Source organism: Lissotriton helveticus, chromosome 3_1 (assembly GCF_964261635.1).
Source record: "Lissotriton helveticus chromosome 3_1, aLisHel1.1, whole genome shotgun sequence".
Taxonomy (NCBI): domain Eukaryota; kingdom Metazoa; phylum Chordata; class Amphibia; order Caudata; family Salamandridae; genus Lissotriton; species Lissotriton helveticus.
In genome coordinates, this window is record NC_136061.1 from 1,586,251,023 (window position 1) to 1,586,270,549 (window position 19,527).

General features: G+C 49.8%; 1 protein-coding gene across 7 annotated transcripts in view; it reads left to right on the forward strand.

Annotated features, from left to right (window-relative positions):
- USP28 (ubiquitin specific peptidase 28) overlaps positions 1-19,527 on the forward strand; it is a 505,647-nt gene that overhangs the window by 325,850 nt on the left and 160,270 nt on the right. For 5 of the 7 annotated variants that reach the window (XM_078682349.1, XM_078682344.1, XM_078682347.1 and 2 more), the window contains 3 exons: positions 8,265-8,493; positions 12,866-13,060; positions 18,089-18,228. In XM_078682349.1, coding sequence (XP_078538475.1) covers positions 8,265-8,493; positions 12,866-13,060; positions 18,089-18,228 — 564 coding nt within the window. The remainder of the gene's footprint in view (positions 1-8,264; positions 8,494-12,865; positions 13,061-18,088; positions 18,229-19,527) is intronic. The other 2 variants (XM_078682350.1, XM_078682345.1) reach the window with 1 other exon arrangement.

The following is a 19,527-nucleotide window of genomic DNA, read 5'->3' on the forward strand; positions in this document are numbered from 1 at the left end:
CGGTCCCGACGCCGCCGGTTACTTCGGTCCCGGCACCGCAGGCCCCCACAGGATCTGGTTCCAGATCCGGGTCGCCGCCGGTCGACCTCACGACCTTGCCGGCCCCCAGGGTGTCGCCGTCCCCGATCCCTCCCTCGATTCGGGATCTGTGCCGTATCCGACGCCGCTAGGAGATTTCTACTTCTATGACCCGGCCCCATCCTTTGGTCCTGAGTCTCAGGAGATGGGTAGAGAGGGGGATTGGGAGGGGTCTGAGGACCCTCTGGCACGGGAGTGCCTGACTGGACAGGTGAGCTAGGGGAGGCCAGTGGTCTAGACACCTCACCAGACACTGGTTTTGTCTCCCCTCCTACCGTGGCTACGGAGGAGGGGGCTGCCTATAGTGTGGTGTTGACGCGGGCAGCCAATGCCTTGGGCCTGGAACTCCCTGTCGCGGCCGTGAGGACTAACCTCCTCACTGAGCTCCTTAAACCGCAGGCAAGCTCGGCCGAGCCTCTGCTGCCGTTTAATGAGGCCTTCTCTGACGTTCTTCTGGGCACTTGGTCCAGGCCCGCTACAGGTCAGCCTGTAGATAGGAACGTGGCCAGACGCCACCGCCCGGCTCCTGGCGACCCTTCCTTCCTGTCCATCCACCCCATTCCCGAGAGTCTGGTCATCCAGGCCTCTAACTCCCAGACTGCATTCCCGACGGCTCCCCCGATCGGGAATCCAAGAGGTGTTGAGCAATACGGGAAAAAGGTATTCTCCTCCCTGAGTTTAGGATTGCGGTCAGTCAACACCGCATGCCTCTTGGGCCGCTACACCCACTCTCTGTGGGACACGGTTGCGGAAGTGCTGCCACAATGTCCGGAGTAAACTCGCCCAAGCCCTTGCAGATGGTCGGGATGCGGCACGGTACTCCATCCGGTGTGGGCTGGATACCACGGACTCACTAGGCAGAGCGATGGCAACGACGGTGGCGATTCGTCGCCACGCTTGGTTGAGGTCCGCCAACTTCTCGGCTGATGTCCAAAACACTCTTATGGACATGCCGTTTGATGGCCGTCGCATCTTTGGCGACAAGGCAGACCATGCGCTTGAGCGCTTTAAGGACTCCAGTGCTACGGCCAAGTCTTTGGGCCTCTTGGCCCCGCGCCAGCAATCTGAAAGAAACAGGTTCGTATTAGATTCCTTACCTTAGAATATCCCCAGACGTCAGACTGGATCCGGAAATTTTTGCGTAGCAGTACCCTTGCGCGTCGGTAGGCGTCGTCTGCGGCTCCGCGTCCATCGTTCGCGTCGTGGGCGCCGTGATGACGTCGTCAGAGTACTTAGACGCCGCCTCCGCGTGCTGACGTCAATTCTTCTTTTTTCCACGCCAGCAAGCGCAGATCTGGAAAAAGGTGGTACCTTAGTAATTTTTTGACTAAGCTTTTTGAGATCTCTTTTGATCATTTTTCGAGTCTTCGACTCTGAACGGTGCCGGTAGGGATGCCAGGTTTCAAATCCTGCTCCGACTGCGACCGACTGATGTCGGTCACCGACCCTCACCGCCGGTGTCTACACTGTCTCGGCGTCGATCACGACGACAAGACCTGCTCCGACTGCCGGGCCCTGACTTCGAAAGCTAGGCGGGAGCGGTCCCGCAAGCGGCTCGAACTCCGGCAGTGGGCCCCGCGCCCTGAGAGGTCCCGGTCCGGACGGAGGTCGAGGGACCAGTCGCGGGGTCGGAGCCATCATAGCTCCGGGAGTCGACATCACTCCTCAGGTTCGAAGTCGTCAGGTAAGCACAAGAAGTCGAAGAGACGTCATCGCTCTTCCGACTCCCCCCGACGCTCGCACGACGCGGCCGGGGGTTCGGGTGACACAGCCCACACGGCTCCGTTGGAGTCGCGGGCGTCGCGGCTTGCCCCATACCCTCCGGTCCCTGGGCAGCACGCGACGCCGGAGGAGATCGAGCGCTTCCTCATGGCCATGAGGTCCCTCACTCCTTCTGCGGGCTCCGCGACGCCTTCGGGCCCAGCGGACCCGTCTGGGGGCCCTAGCGGGTCGGGTGCTTCGGCCCCAACGCCGCCAGCGCCTTCGGGCTCAGTGCCGCAGAGCCCCACTGGATCCGCTTCTGGATCCGAGTCGTCGCCGGTTGACCTGACGACCTCACCGGCGCCGGTCCCACAGGTGTCACCTCCGGCGCTGTCTTCGGGCGTCGCCGTCCCCGATACCTCCCTCGATCCGCTCTCGACGCCGTTTAGAGAGTTCTCCTTAAACGAACCGGCCCATCCATTGCCGTCCCCGATACCTCCCTCGATCCGCTCTCGATGCCGTTTGGAGAGTTCTACTTAAACGAACCGGCCCCATCCATTGCCAACCCTGAGTATCAGGAGATGGGTGATGAGGAGTATTGGGAGGGGTCTGAGGACCCTCTGACACAGGTGGACTTGGAGATGCCAGTGGTCTGGACACCTCGCCCAGACACTGGTTTTGTCTCACCCCCTACCGTGGCTACGGAGGAGGGGGCAACCTACAGTGTGGTGTTAACGCGGGCGGCCAAGGCCTTGGCCCTTGAGCTCCCCGTCGCGGCCGTGAGGACTAACCTCCTCACTGAGGTCCTTAAACCGCAGTCATGCTCGGCTGAGCCTCTGCTGCCGTTTAAGGAGGCCTTGACCGACGTTCTTTTGGGAACTTGGTCCAGGCCCGCTACAGGTCCGCCTGTAGAAAGGAACGTGGCCAGACGCCACCGCCCGGCCCCGGGCGACCCATGTTACCTGTCCACCCGCCCCACCCCCGAGAGCCTGGTCATCCAGGCTTCAAATTGCCAGTCCGCATTCCCGTCGGCTCCGCCTGACAGGGAATCCAAGAGGTATGAGCAGTATGGCAAAAAGATATTCTCCTCCCTGAGTCTGGGACTGCGGTCTTCCAACAGCGCATGCCTCTTGGGCCGCTACACCCACTCTCTGTGGGACACGGTCGCGGAAGGGCTGCCAGAATGCCCGTTGGAGGTACGGGCTAAACTCGGCCAGGCCCTTGTGGAAGCCCGGGAAGCAGCACGATATTCTATCCGGTGTGGACTGGATACCACCGACTCACTGGGCAGAGCGATGGCAACGACGGTGGCGATTCGTCGCCACGACTGGTTGAGGTCCGCTAACTTCTCAGCTGATGTCCAGAATACTCTCATGGACATGCTGTTTGATGGCCGTCGCCTTTTTGGCGACAAGGCAGACCATGCGCTTGAGCGCTTTAAGGACTCCAGGGCTACGGCCAGGTCCTTGGGCCTCTCGGCCCCGCGCCAGCAATCTGGTGCCTTTTGCTCCTTTCGTGGCCAAGGAAGGGGCGCACCCACACGTGCTGCCAGCCACGCACCACAGACTAACATCCAACGAGGTGGCGGCCGTGGAAACCGCCGTGGAGGCGGGTGGGGACAACGGCGAGGTCAGTCCACACCTTCCCCCGCAGCATCCGCCTCAAAACCCTCCTAGTCCATGGTTTCAGGCCCATGTGACGCCAGTGGGGGGCAGGGTTCGCCATCACCTCTTCCACTGGCGCACTGTCACATCGGACAGGTGGGTGCTGCAAATCGTCCGAAGGGGCTACTCCCTCCCCTTCGAGGCGACCCTCCAGCCATGCCACCGCAATACCACCGCGTATCGGGGGATCATTTGCGACTTCTGCAGGAGGAAGTTACGGCCCTCTTGGCCAAGGGGGCCATCGAGCGCGTTCCTTGGCCAGAAGTAGGGTGTGGTTGCTACTCCCTCTACTTTCTGGTACCCAAGAAGGGCAAAGGGGGTCTACACCCTATCTTGGACCTACGGAACGTCAACGGCTTCCTCCGGAAGGAGAAGTTCAAAATGCTGACACTGGCTCAGGTCTTAGCGGCCCTGGACCCAGGAGACTGGATAGTAGCGTTGGACTTGCAGGACGCTTATTTCCACATCCCAGTCCTGCCGGCCCACCGGCGTTACCTGCGGTTCAGGGTAGGCCAGGAGCATTTTCAGTACCAGCGCCCCACGGGTGTTCACGAAGGTGATGGCGGTGGTCGCAGCTCATCTGCGCAGGTTAGGGGTTTCAGTCTTCCCCTACCTCGACGACTGGTTGTTGAAGGCGGGCTCGCCCCAAACAGTCGTCAGCCACCTCCAGACGACGGCGGACCTCCTGCACCTGCTGGGGTTTTCCATCAATGTGCCGAAGTCACACCTGTGCCCCCCTCAGAAGCTCCTCTTCATCGGAGCGGTTCTCGACTCGGCGCAGTTTCGGGTTTATCCTCCCGAACAGCGGGTTCGGGACATTCAGGCTCTGATTCCACTCTTTCAGCCTTTGTCCCGGGTCTTGGTCAGGTTGACGCTGCGGCTTCTGGGGCTGATGGCCTACTGCATCCTTCTGGTGCATCACGCCCGGTGGTGGATGCGGGCGCTGCAGTGGGACCTGAAGTTTCAGTAGGCCCAGCATCAGGGCAACCTATCCGACCATGTCCTGATCTCAGAGGGCACTGCGAGACAGCTGCAGTGGTGGCTTACTGACCACGACTGGGTCAGCGGCAGATCCCTCTCCCTTCCCCAACCGGACCACCTAGTTGTGACGGACGCGTCCCTCCAGGGCTGGGGAGGCCACATGGGAGAGGCGGAGATCAGAGGCCTCTGGTCTCCGGCGGAGTCCTGGCTCCATATCAACCTTTTGGAGCTGAGGGCGATTTGTCTCGCACTGAAGGTATTCCTCCCCTCTGTCCGGGGGAGTGTAGTGCAGGTGTTCACGGACAACAACACCGCCATGTGGTACTGCAACAAACAGGGCGGGGTGGGGTCGTGGACCCTTTGCCAGGAGGCTCTGCGCCTCTGGCAGTGGCTGGAATATCAGGGCGTGACCCTGGTGGTTCAACACCTGGCAGGTTCTCTGAACGCCAGGGCGGACGAACTCAGCCGTCGGTGCATGATGGATCACGAATGGCGTCTGAACTCGGACGTGGCGCAAGGCCTCTTTCAGCAGTGGGGAGAGCCTTGGTTAGATCTATTCGCCACAGAAGAGAACGCGCAATGTCATCAGTTCTGCGAATTGGAATTTCCAAGGCGGCACTCGCTCGGAGACGCTTTTCGTCGCGAGTGGAGTTGCGGTCTATTGTACGCCTTTCCGCCTATACCACTTCTGCCCAGAGTGCTGAAGAAGTTCAGGCGCGACCGGGCCCAAGTCATCCTTGTGGCTCCGGACCTGGCACGAAGATACTGGTATCCCGAGCTACTCAGTATGTCTGTCGATCCCCCGATTCGTCTGCCTCTTCAGGAAGACCTTCTGTCGCAGCAGCAGGGGACGGTCCTCCACCCGAACCTGTCCAGTCTCCACCTCCATGCTTGGAGATTGAGCGGCGACAGTTGAGGCCATTTGACTTGCCTCCTGAAGTTTATGTGATTCTGGCAGCCAGGCGTCCCTCCACAAAGTCGGTATACGCCTGCAGGTGGAACACGTTTGTGGCATGGTGCACAGCAAAGGCTGTGGATCCCCTTTCTGCCCCTCTTTCTGAGGTTCTCTTCTTCCTTCTTTCTCTGGCCCAGCAGGGCTCTGCTCTGGGCACTATCAAGGGCTACCTTTCTGCCCTTTCCGCCTTCTTAAGGCTACCTGATCAGCCTTTGTTCAAGTCCTCGGTTGTTAATAGGTTCTTAAAGGGCATCACTCATATGTTCCCCCCTGTTCCTTTCGTGATGCCTCAGTGGGACTTGAACCTTGTACTTACTTTTCTGATGTGCGCTCCCTTCGAGCCGCTTCATAACTGTCCTCTCCTTCTTACCCGTAAGACTGCTTTCCTGGTTGCTATCACCTCTGCCAGGAGAGTGAGTGAGCTCCAGGCTCTTTCCTCCAAGCCTCCCTTCCTTTCTGTCCATCCGGACAAGGTTGTGTTGCGGACAAGACCCTCTTTCCTGCTCAAGGTAGTCACGGCCTTCCACATCGGGCAGTCCATCTCCTTGCCCTCCTTCTTTCCGCCTCCGCATCCCTCTAAAGAGGAAGAGCGGCTCCACCGTCTGGACCCAAAACGTGCGCCCTCTTTCTATTTGGATCGCACACGCCAGTTCCGGGTGGATGACCAACTCTTTGTTTGTTACGTGGGCGCTAAGAAGGGACGGGCGGTACACAAACGAACCATCTCTCGGTGGGTCGTCTTGTGTATCAAGGAATGCTACTCTCTGGCTAAGAAGGAGCCTCCTGTTGGGCTGAGGGCCCATTCCACTCGGGCCACGGCGGCTACAACTGCCCTGGGCTGGGAAGTCCCGTTGCAGGACATCTGTCAGGCAGCTACGTGGGTCTCGCTGCACACGTTCGCAAGACACTACTGCCTGAACAGCCAAGTCCGGAGGGATGGCTTCTTTGGCCGTTCCGTCCTCCAGGACTTTCTGGTGTGATTATTGGTTCGTAGACCCACCACCAGGGTTGGTATTGCTGGGGTATCTATTCTAAGGTAAGGAAACTAATACTAACTTGTTTCTTTCAGATGCACAAGTTACTTACCTTCGGTAACGATATATCTGTAAGAAACAGTAGTTAGTATTAGATTCCTTACCGCCCCACCCATCCTCCCCGTTCTGCAAACCGATATCTAGGGTTAAGGTCATCCCCTTTCAGGGCCCTAGTTTCATGGCACCAGTGTTGGTTTTTATCATGGCTCTGCATTTCTGGCGCGGAAAAGCTTTGTATAAGAACTGACGTCAGTGCGCGAGGGCGGCGTCTAAGTGCGCCGACGACCTACCGACGCGCAGGGGTACTGCTACGCAAACGTTTCCGGATCCATTCTGACGCCTGGGGATATTCTAAGGTAAGGAATCTAATACTAACTACTGTTTCTTACAGATATATCGTTACCAAAGGTAAGTAACTTGTGCAGCAGGATACATAGCCAACACACGAAGCTAGAGAGACACGTATATATGTTTACAGTGAAAATCTAAGGCAAAAATGCCTTGCAATACGGATGAAGAAGGGAAAGGAAACTAGATGGCCTTGATTTTGCACAGTGAAGCAAGCTAGAGCCCTGCCTTAGAGCGTGCATATTCGTACTTTTTTTTTTCTTATGACTGCTGATTCACAAAAAGCGGTCAATAAGAAATCCCAGGCAAGTAGTGGAAAGGCGGAAGGGAAACCATCTGTATTACTACTGTTATAACACTCCGGCTTGGTTCTTCCTTCACTTATTTGAACAGGTTCTATCCTTCTGGTTTTGAATCTCAGATGCTGCACAAAGATCTGGGGTTGAATGATGTCAATGTATGAATGTAGGCAAGACCCCTGGAATTTTGCGATTCTGCTGCTGCTGCAGTGTTTGCCGTATAATTATTGATCTGCCACATTTGCCACAAAAACCATAATCTACTGCATAATTAGTATATTTTAACAAAAAAACCCTGTTTTTATCTCAAACAAATCAAAAGTTGTTAAAGATGTGGTGGCATATGCTGCAGTGGAGTGGAAACCTGTTTGCATAGGTTGACTGGTCACCTTCCAGCAGCTTATTGCTGGACTTGGGTGTTAAAGTGGTACTAATAAGATGAACCCTTTGATAAGACCGTGTTAACATGGGTGAAATGAAAAATTAATGAAGTAAGACTACGACAAAATCAGCTGCATCATTCTTCATAATTGTGTCATTCCTGCTGCATAATTTTGTCCTCCTACCACATAAATCCTGTGGCCCTGATGTTAGGCTAAGGATGTTGCTAGCCTACAGCACACTGACATTGGAAGTCGGTAACAATGTAAGTAGGCACGGAAAAATATATGCATGGAGAGTTGTTTTGGCTAAAACCTCAACACTGGCATGTATCCATTTAGAAGTGATAGGAGCATGGGACAGCGGCAGCGGCGGCAATAAAAACAATAACATGATTAGATCCAAAAGGGCCTGTTTTCGTATCTACACAACATTGTTCTCTTTCACTCTCAGCAAGTTTTGTTTAATAGACAAAACGTTACTAGTCGATCTAATGAGATTTCCTGCTGAGGACACGTATTATTCTCGCTAATATGTTACTAGAGCTGCATTTATCAAGTACATTATAAAATGTAGTAAATGCAAGCAGTATCTCAAGTGTCTTCCTTTTTACTTTGTACAAATGCATTGACTGTCTGTTTTCCTTTAGCAGGTGAGTTCAGTAGTTTGATCCTCATATTTTATGGAATTATATCCCATGAATAAAGTTGTAAAAAGTATGACTTTTTTTTGGTTTTGTTGGAGGACATGTTGAGAGCACGTCTTTCTTGCAACAGACCACAAAAAACTCTTTTGTTTTCTTTCTCATCACCAATGTCCCCAGGTTCCATATCGCCTGCATGCTGTCCTAGTCCACGAAGGCCAGGCTAACGCAGGGCACTACTGGGCTTATGTTTACAGCCACACTAACCGGACCTGGCTAAAGTACAATGATATTTCCGTGACTGAGTCGAGTTGGGAAGAGTTGGCACGTGACTCCTTTGGGGGACTGAAGAACGCCAGTGCATACTGCCTGATTTATGTCAATGACCAAATGCCTCACAACAGTGCAGGTAAATGCTTAGTTCGCATTACATGGATAAAGCCTCAAAATATCTGAAAATCTCATGTGGTTCAAGTAGTTGGATGACAGAATTTATATATTTTAGTGTGTATTTAAGTAAAATAAAAATGACCCATTTTCCGCTGTTTTGTTGTTGTCTAGTCTAACCCATACATTTACCATAGAGGGCACGTGCAAAAAAAAGTACTTCAAATTTTATTTTTTTGGTTTCAAGGACTTTCACTGAAGCTTTATGAGGGCTTTTTAATCTGCCTTTGCTGTTCACTGGCATGGATGCATTTCCCCCAAACATACTTAAAAAAGAAAAACTGTATATAAGAGTTCATATTGAATTAGTTACTTGATAAGAAGGGGCTAACTTTACAGTTGTCATTTTTAGGTCTCGGCCTGACGTAAGCAGTGCATGCACTGCTCTCGTCATACGAGGCTTCTTGGAATCGATATGATTCCAGAGCCCTGTCCCATCTCCGCCTTTATTTTTGATTGTGCGTGTCGTTGGGTGTCACAAATTATGCCAAAGGGAGTGCAATTATTGCACCGAAGGCATGTCAATCGCTGCTTGTTGCCGCCCTGTCTCCTTTTATCCATGCCCAGCGGATTGGATCTCTCACTTGCGGCGTGATACTGTCTCCTTCATTAGCTGGGACTCGCTCTTTCTTTTTCTTTGTGAGCGTGGGCCGCAGCTTGAGCACTTGAGTCTCTCCCCGCTGCACACTGGCAACAGCTTGAGCACGTGAGTCCCTCATTGGAGTCTCCTTACCCAAGGGTGGGAGTGGTAGGGGGGGCTATAGACCCCTGATCACCGGGGCAAAGGTCATGACGAAACACAAACGTCCCAGCCGTAAAACACGAGAGGCTTCCACCTCCCATCAATTTAGTGTTAATTATGCTATTTCTGCAAACACACTTTGACGCCAGAATGCTAGGGAATGAGAAAATTGCAGCTCTGTTGCCCTAACCTCATTTCGAAGGTCATGACCTCTCCTTTAAAAGTACTCACCCCCTGGCTATTGGGGAAACGCAGTGCCCACATGCCACCATAGCCCAGGGTGGCAGAAACTCTGTGCAGACCACTCAAGATTGCACGTGCCCTGGGGGTACGGCCCCTGCGGTGCGAGGGGGGACATCACATGCCATTTGATATATGATTTAAGTCCTAAGAATTCAAGGCAGCTCCCCCCTCAATATACAGGAAGGACATCGCCCCCATGGACAGGAAGCGACCCTCCCCCGCCCATGTACAGGAAGGGAGTGGACTCAACGTGAACAACTGGTGGTCAGGGAACCCTTCCCTTCTGTGACCAGGTCACAAAGCCACACCCCAATCACCAAAACTGCATATGTTAAAGATCACTTTATTGTAAACCATGTGTGTGTCAAGTCAAGTCAAGTCAGAATTTATATAGCGCACTCCATACCCATAGGGTCTCAAGGCGCTTGAGGAAGGGGGGGAGGTTTACTTATCGAATATCCATGTTTTAAGTTGTTTTCTGAAGGCTAGGTGGTTTTGAGTAAGGCGGAGGTGGATGGGAAGGGAATTCCAGGTCTTGGCCGCTAAGTAGGAGAAGGATCTTCCTCCCATGGTGGCTTTGTGGATGCGCGGAACAGCGGCGAGGGCTTGATTGGACGAACGCAGCTGGCGGGTGGGGGTGTAAAAGGAAAGGCGCGTGTTGAGACAATCAGGTCCAAGTTCGTATAGGGCTTTGTGTGCGTGGGTGAGGAGACGGAACGTTATTCTCTTGTTGACGGGGAGCCAGTGAAGGTCTTTCAGGTGAGCGGAAATGTGGTCTGTGCGGGGGATGTCTAGTATGAGTCTGGCTGAAGCATTTTGGATGCGTTGGAGTTTTTTCTGTAGTTTCGCGGTGGAACCGGCGTAAAGGGTGTTTCCGTAGTCCAGACGGCTTGTAACCAGTGCGTGGGTGACCGTTTTTCTTGTTTCGGTGGGGATCCAGTGAAATGTTTTTTTGAGCATGCGTAGGATGTTGAAGCAAGAAGATGAGACGGCGTTGACTTGTCTGGTCATCGAGAGTGAGGAGTCCAGGATGATGCCCAGGTTCCGTGCGTGGTCCGTCGGTATGGGGGCTTTTCCTAGGGCCGTTGACCACCAAGAGTCGTCCCAGGCGGAAGGGGATGAACCTAAGATGAGGACTTCCGTTTTGTCCGAGTTCAGTTTCAGACGGCTGTGCTTCATCCACTCGGCTACTTCTTTCATCCCTTCGTGTAGGTTGGTTTTGGCGGTGGTTCGGTCTTTGGTGAGTGAGAGGATCAGCTGAGTGTCATCAGCGTAGGAGATGATGTTGAGGTTGTGTTGACGTGCGATGGTTGCGAGGGGGCTCATGTAGACATTGAAGAGGGTGGGGCTGAGTGATGATCCTTGCGGGACGCCGCAGATGACTTCGGTGGCCTCTGACTTAAAAGGGGGTAGGCGGACTCTCTGAGTTCTTCCAGCGAGGAACGAAATGATCCAGTCCAATGCTTTTCCTTGAATTCCGATGTTTCTGAGGCGTTGTATCAGGGTGCTATGGCAGACTGTGTCGAAGGCTGCGGAGAGGTCAAGGAGGATAAGGGCGACTGTGTCTCCGTTGTCCAGTTGTTTTCTGATGTCGTCTGTTGCTGCGATGAGGGCGGTCTCGGTGCTGTGTTTGGCTCGGAAGCCAGATTGTGAGGAGTCGAGTGATTTGTTAGTTTTGAGGAAGGTGGCGAGCTGATTGTTAATGGCTTTCTCAATGACTTTGACTTTGTGTGTACTCCGCCTTCACTTGCTAAGGGCTGCAAACTTAGAAAAGAAGAGCAAATGAATCTAAATTACTCCACACGGGGGATCGCAAACGGACGATTGTGTGATAGGAGACGGTTATTGTTCGTAGAGCCCCCGTCCCTCCAACCTTTCCTCCACGGGGTCTATATATGTCCAAAGTGAGTTCCCGCCCCCCTCGGGCAGGAGGACTGGATGCAGTCCCAGTCGGTGTCTTACCCGGATATTTGTTTGTTTTTGTAAAGCGCTTAGCTGCCCAGGGGCTTCTTAGCTCTGGATGAGAGGGCGGGCAGTTGGGGGTTACAGTGAGAAAAGCCACGCCTGTAGCTTGTCCCTGAATGGCTCCTCTCCGAGCAGTCACGGCTCCCGGGCATAGCTGTGACCCCCCCTTCCATTCGCTGAGTTTGAAGGGGTTCCAATCTTTTCAAGTGGTTATTCAGGGAGGGGGGGGGGGTAGGGGCGGGGTCTTTAAATTGTTAGCTGCAGAGATGGTTATTTCCTGAACAAGCACAGGCTGAAAGACTCCCCTCCCCCAAACAGGCGCTCAGAGAGGTTATCAGACTAGAGATTGTGTGAAGAAAGCACCTCCTCCCCTCAGACACCCCAGGGGCACGAGGTGCCCTCCCCCCACTCTTATCATTACTCCGAGTTCACTTGAGACTCTCCTGGAGTGTGCTCTCAGTGTGACCCTTGGCACTTCGTGAACCCTCTCGGTGGATCCTGCAATTAAAGAACATTTTATTGTGACGTCATGCCAAACCAAACCAAACCAAAACAGAACTGGGATAACTGTTGGCTCAAAAATGGCATGGAGGTGGAAGACGTCACACAGGAGATCCAGCCGCTTTCCAGGCATGTGCACATAAGACCCTCACGCCCCAAATACCAACGAGATCCTAACTAGTATTATTTAGCATACATTTTTAGGTCACAAAAAAAGATAACCATCCAGCGCTATTACCCACAACTTCCCGCCACCTGTAGTCAAGAATTCACACACGTCTGTGGACTGCTTTCTCTTTCAAGTGCGGCTCTCACAGAGGGTTCCCTGTTTGAACAAGCATTAAAATGCAATATGTCTTGCCTTCTATTAAGTTAAAGCCATTTGCTTTGCTATACAATACCATTAGCAAAGCAAATGACTGTAACTTAATCAAAGGCGAGACCTATTGCATTTTCAATGCTTGTTAAATATTGTGTAGTTCTAAGTATGCACATATTTAGAGTATTGGTCTGCTACATTGTGCTGATGACTTTGCACTGAGATGGTTTTCTATCTGGGCCTGGTGTGTGGGTTTGTGACCTCAGCTGCTTAGAATAGGGGAAGGTGGGGTGTAATTGGAACACCATTTTTTTGCAGAAAAATACACACCTCTTAATTTTCCCTGTAATTGGCACACAACCCTTGACCACATTTTCTATTTTGTTCTGATACATATTTTTGTATGTATACTTTCTTTTTTATTCTTTGGTTCAGCTTAACATGAATGAAAATGTAATGAAACTCAACTTTCTAGAATTTTGAATTAAACAAAGCTTTGGTCCTTTGTTCAAGCAATGGCCTGTTGCCCAGGCACTTTTACATATTGTATTAATTATTTTCTAGAAGCAGCAGAAACAAATCACAGGTGGGCCAACCTCTGTGGTCTGCCTTCAGGACTGAAACGTTATGTGCAGGAGGACAATCAGAGGTTTGAACAGGAAGTGGAAGAGTGGGAAGAGGAGCAGACCCGCAAGATTCCTCAGATTGCCCCAGCCACTGCCTCTGAGTCCGAGGAATTATCTTCAGCTCCAAGTGAAGGTTGTTAAATTTTAGTTAAGTCTGATTTCAGTGGATTAGATACCAGTGAATTTTTATTCTATCGAATTAGTAGTTTTCTGTCAATTGTAACTTCCCAGCATTTCCATAAGTGAAATTGACCATTGGAAACTTAGTAGAGTATCAGAGTTCAGAGGTTATAGGTCTCTGTATTGAACAGAATGATACATTGACACTATTAAGTCGTTTTTCGTGGTCCACATGTCTGGTTGTGGCCAGTCACATGTTAAGTAATGAAGCAGTTTACACTTGAAAAGATTACCATCATTACATTTAATTGTGTCCTTTCGATAATAACAAATAGGTACAATTAGTTTTGGAGAGCAAGAAATAACTGACTTTTCTGAATGGAGGTTAGGTAATCCAATTCTTTCACAGCATCTCTGTCAATTACTTGTTTTCCTGATGTATACTTCTAACTACAGAATCTTTTCATTTACAATATCCCCAGGTGGCAGACTGGTTCTGGAAGATTTGAAATAACATTGTTCCTGCGTACCAATAGGTGGCATCATGTGGTTCTGCGCTGGTTTCATTCCGTCCCGGAAGTGACAAACGGAGCTTCATATAAGCGCTACCTCTGCACACTGATGTCATTTCCTTTCTGTACCTCTGTACGCGGATTCCCAACTTTGTTCTCATTTGTCGACGAGTTTTCTCTTAAATTCTAAATGTTTGCAGTGTTCAAGGAAACCTAAGTCCCCCCCGGAACACAAAGCAAAGCTATATGTCACAGAATGCCCAGTAAAGTTACTGAATTCCTACTCCTGCTTGAGGTTGAGTGTGCAGACCTATTCCTGTTCTTGGGGATGTTCCAGGGGCAAGTCCTCATTGCAGTCCAAGTTTTCCGCTAAGTAGAAAAGGCAGCACAGGAACGCTAAGCAGGGTTCCTCCCTGTTTCATCACTCTGTCTGAGAAGTCCTGAGGATGTTAGTGTTCCTCTCAGCCCAGGTCTGCCGCTGAGGACTAGATTGCACAACTTAACCTAATGCACCCCACATTTGAGGCCATCGGCGACATTGCAACAGATTGAGGCCTTAAGAGAAACCATGCTGCAAATCTGTACTACTTATCCAGCTTCCTCTGGTGCACATTCAGGCCCAGAAGTACTGCAAAAGCCTTCAGGGGATACTGCCAGCAGGTAAACCCTCTGCACTGTCCGGGCTTCATGGACCCGTCTTGGGTTCCACTGCGACCTCAGGACCAAACCAGCACTAACATCTACAGTGCTTTCTTCAGTGTCAACACCAGCCCCAAACCCACTAGCAGTGGATGAAGGCCTTGTCCCAATATTCTGATCTAACTTTGAGCAAAATATGTCTCATCACTGGTCATAGTCGCTCCCCAAACCCGTACCAACACACCCGGCCCCTGATCATTCAGACTCGGACAGAACCATGCCTCTATCTCGTAGCTGCATCCCCGTGCTCCCAACAACATTTTGATTTTGACACTGATCATAGTGAAACAGCTTTTGGAAAAGACAGTGGAGATGATGATGTCCCACTACATTCTGATGAGGACAATCGATATATGCACTTACAGGAGGTCAGTGTGTTGAACACTTCGCCGGACTCTAGATAAGCCACTTGATGGGTCTTGTCTGTTTGGCGAAAAAGCAGAATCAGAGTTGGAATGCTTTAAAGAAAATCAGGTCATGGCTCGTTCCTTAGGCCCTTCTACTCAGGCAAGGCAGCACCCTTGGCAACTTTTCCCCTTTTGAGAGTACTCTAGTGGTTTGGCATACTGTAATGCCAAGACCCTCCACCTCCATCACAGGCACCCCAGTCCTTTTGAGGTTGGGGGCCAGGATATTGGAAACTCTGTCAAGGCCAACAGTGTCAGCAAACATCCTAGTCCCTTGACCCTGTGGCATCAGCCTCCAAGCCGCTTTAGTTTGCACTTAGTTGCACATGGCCATCCTGTGGGAGACCAAATAAAACATTTTCTCCAAGGGTAGCAAAGTATAACATCCGATAGGTGGGTCCTTCATATCGTCGACATCAGAGCACCTTTCAGAGTGGCACCTGTCCATACTGCATCAAGAGGTGCAGGCTCTTTTGGCCAAAGGAGCAAATGAAAGGATTCCGTAGAGAGTGGCTGCTACTGGCTACTGCCTCTATTTCTTCGTCCCGGAGGAGGATGGAGACATTCTGCCTATTTTAGATCTCTGCTCTCTTGAATTCCTTCTTGCAGAAGGACATATTCTAGATGCTCACATTAGACCTGGTTTTGTCTGCTGTGGATCCAGGCTTACTTTCATTTTCCCACCCTGCAATCCCACAGACCCTACTTACAGGTACAGGTAGACCTGGAACATTTTTATTTTGCTGTGCTCCCCTCCAGCCTCACTAGTGTCTGTCTGGTTGTCATAAAAGCAATGGTGGTGATTGCAGCTCATAATCTGAGGTTGAGGAATTCAGTTTCACTACTTTGACAACTACCTGTTAAAGGTGGTTTTGCCACTGTCAACTGTTGACCACTGTTGGACCATGGCAAACTTTCAAAGTTAATTGTTGTTCACTATGAATGTGGCAACATCTCATTGACTCCTCATAAAGTCTTCCTTCCATCTGGGCCATACTGCATATTGTGCTGTTCCAGGCCTTACCTGTGTCACAACGAGCCCAGGACATTTGGGCTGTGATCTAGATGTTTCAGTCTCTTTGAGAGTTCTTGAGAAGTTTTTAGGACTTCTTGGCCTCCTGCATCTTGATCATTGACCATGCTAGGTGCAGATTAAGGCTCTGCAGTAGAACCTAAAGCCTGAGTGGGCCCAGCACAAGGGGAACGGGTCGTATTCCAACCAGCTGTCTGATAAGAGTACAAAAGTTCTGCAGTGATAGCTGCTCGACTCGACCACAGTTAAACTGGTGGCATATTTATCTCGCTGCCCAATCAGAGCGGACTGTGTTGATAGCTACATCTGATAGAAACTATTAGTTGTAGATTCCTTACCTTAGAATTTCCTCCAGGTGTCAGTCTGGATCTGGAGATTTTTCAACAGCAGTACCCGTTCACCTTAGTAGGTGGCATCGATTGGCTACGTATCCGTCGTTGGTGCCGGGATGATGTTGTGGGACCAATATAGCAGCCGCCCATGCACGTTAACGTCCGTTTTTTTCTGCACCAGCCTAAGCGCATATCTGAAAAGAGCTACCCCTTGGCCATTTTTTTGGCTAGCCTTTTTTACTTTTTATCGACCTCTTTTTTGAGTCTTGGACTCCTGCTGTGTCAAGGATTTCCCAGGTTAGGACAGGCATCAAGCCCTGTGGCTCCTGTTACCGGATAATCTGTTACAGGATAATATACGTGACGGATCAGCACCTCATGTGCCTCTGGTGTCTGTAGCGCAATCTTGCCCCGAAGTCGTGCTCCGAGTGCTGGCCAATGAATCCGAAAGATTTGCGGGATCTGTCCTGAAAGTTTTTGGAGACCTGGCACTCGTCTCAGTGTCGCTCCCATTCTCGTTCGAGAGTACGGTCCAGTGAACGTTCGCTGAGCTCACACTCCTCATCGCATTCCAAGTCGTCGGGAAGGTCAGGTAAGCACAAGAAGAAGTGGAAGAAGCACAGGCATTCTTCGACTTCACCCTGTTGGTCAGCTGACGTGACGCGGGACTCTGAGCGTCGTCGCTCGAAAGCTCTGTCCCCGGAGCCTCCTTCTGAGAGGACTTAACGCCTCCCCACTTTTCCGGGAGCCAGGCATCTTCGGCCCAAAGTCAAAAGTTGTATGAGCCCTCTACCTCATTTTTGGGCAACCCGGCTCCGCTGGTGCATCTTTGGGCCCGCAGAGTTGGCTCAGGGTCAGATTGATTTGCATATGGCGATGTCTGAACTGGGGTGGCAGAGTGGGCTAAAGAACGATGATGGATTAAACCCAGATCTGTTGACTGGGTGTGAGTGTTTGATTGGTTCAGATGCTGCGTCCATCACCACCCCCTTTTGTACCGCGTCAGCGCATGGGCGGCATCTATATAGGATCTGCGACGTCATCCCGACGATGGACTTGGAGCCGACCGACGCCACCTACCGATGTTGAAAAATCTCCAGATTCAGACTGACGTCTTGGGGAAATTCTACCTAAGGAATCTACAACTAATATATGTCTTTACCAGATACCTCATTACTGAAGGTAACTAACTTTTTAATCGCTGCTGAATTGGGATGATCACCTAGGAGAGGTAGAGTTCAGTGTACCGGTTGCAAACCTTTGGAGTTACGGGCCATTCGCCTGGTGCTGTAAAAGGCTTTGTTTGGTCAATCAAGTGGTGACCTCAATTTGGCCTTCACTTTCTTCATGTGCACTCCATTTGAGCCTTCTGTGTCTCTTGACTCTGCAGGTTAGAATTATGTTTAGGGTAATGTTATCATTGACTTAGGGTTAGGGACGGGAAATGTTTAGGGTTGCAGTTGTGTTTGATTTAATATTAAAGTTTGAATCTAAGATAGTGTTGAGGCCACTGTTTTCATTACCTGTTTAAAGTTGCAGTCCACTTCAGAGATGATTTTAAAGCCAGGTTAGAGTTTTAACTTGAAGAGGATCCGTGATTACTTTGACTTAAATATTAGGCCTTGTGTTCACTTTGATAACATTTATTTTGCTGCATTTTCAAGAGTAGTTTTTCTGGATAGTTTTCAGCTAAATATGCTATAATACTTTTGGTTTCTTGTCTGAAACTTGAATTCATTGTTTCCTTTAAAATCCTCTTATTTTCTAATATTTTTGCTATGACAGACTGGTTACAAATGGTTGAGGAATGGGACGGCTGGATACTAATCCACACACGTCATCAGTAACTGGTGCAGAGATATTGATAAGTGGTTCAGAGTAAAGGCCTATGTTGGAGTCTTGCTAATAAGAATTACTTAAAAGGTTTAATATGTGTAACTGGGTTGAGGCACACGTTTCTACATATTCCAATATTCTTAACACTACGCTGCACATCCATGCTGTTTGGGCTATATTGTTCACTGAATCTAAACCTAATACTTTACGTTTTGTCCACAGAATCATCTTTCACCCCTTGTCATCAAGAGCGATCCCTATCTTCTGATCATGCCACCTTCGCCAAGGAGCAAACAGCCCAGGCAATTGCAAATGTGGCCGAATCGTTTGAGAAGAATGGTGTGCAAACCGCATTAGAGGAGGTAAAATGCGGGTTTTGAACTTTTGTGCATTGTCTCTTTTTATGTCTTCACCCTTCCCTATTTTATACTGCACTATGCTTTCTCATAGCCTGTTGCAATGTTAATTGAACAGACATTGAAGACTTTGTTCCTTAGCAAAACGTTTCATTTAAATGAACCTCCGAAATTTTCCTTCATTGCTTGTTGTCTGTTCAGAAGCAGCATTGAAGGGAATAATTACTGGGCTAAGAGCATCTAGATGTGTTGGGCGGGGAATCGAACATTAGCATTGTGCTTAAACTATGAGAAAAGAAAATGCTGGCAGATGTGTCATTGCAGTTTCAGACTTCTACTGGCATTTGAGTTGAAAAGGCTGAATGCTTGTAAGTGAAGCTGAGCACCTTTTATGTGTCATATCGACACTTTAGCCAATATGGCACCACATTGTAATTTTCGAAAAACAGATATTTAGCATAAAAAATTAAAATGTTATAAAATGTTTGAACTACTGCTTGCTTGATAAGTGCAACTATTTCTTTTGTGTCCTTGTACCTACACACCATCTTTTTACATTATGAAAATCAGCCCCGCCCTAACACTAATGTATTGTGTTTGTGTGTAACTGCTGGGTCACCTACGCTCAGCTGCTACAAATGCCTAGTCTTGTGTGTATTTAACTCCCCTAAAAGAAAGAGCTCCCGTAGGATTCTATATAGTTTTCTAGTCCAGTTATGTCAAAAATGAGTATTGTGCTAAAGAACGATACACATATATATGTTTAAAAATAAAAAAAGTTATTGATCTGCAATGGAAGAAGGGTGCACTTTATTAACCTGGAAGTTTATAAAATACTAACTTACTAACCACTTCAAAGCATTCTTAACCAAACCGCTAAGCAAATGCTGATTAACGAAAAATGGGTGATGGAAATTCCACAAATGAGGGTTAGGAGCCTCCAAAGATGTGACTTGTATAGTAAGCAGGAAAAAACGGAAGTGCAAACAGTTGGTTGAGGGATTTCAAATCTATCTAACAGAAGCAATGAGCTCCCTTTCATCCATTGTTTGGCTTCTGTAGATAGTTGCTGTAGTCAATACTACTGTATTATATGAACAGCTGAGTTTGGAACTGTTCTTTGAATAGCAGGTGTTTTTGCTATTCCTTCAGATGTCTTGATAAGAATTCTGAGGTTTAGGCTTGGTACTTAGCTGATACTTAGAGGTTCCTGTCTCTGTTGAATGGGAGCTTCACCATGAATATGAACAGAGAGAAGATTTGTTTTTTGGACATCAATCTAACAGCAAGTGATGGTACACTGGT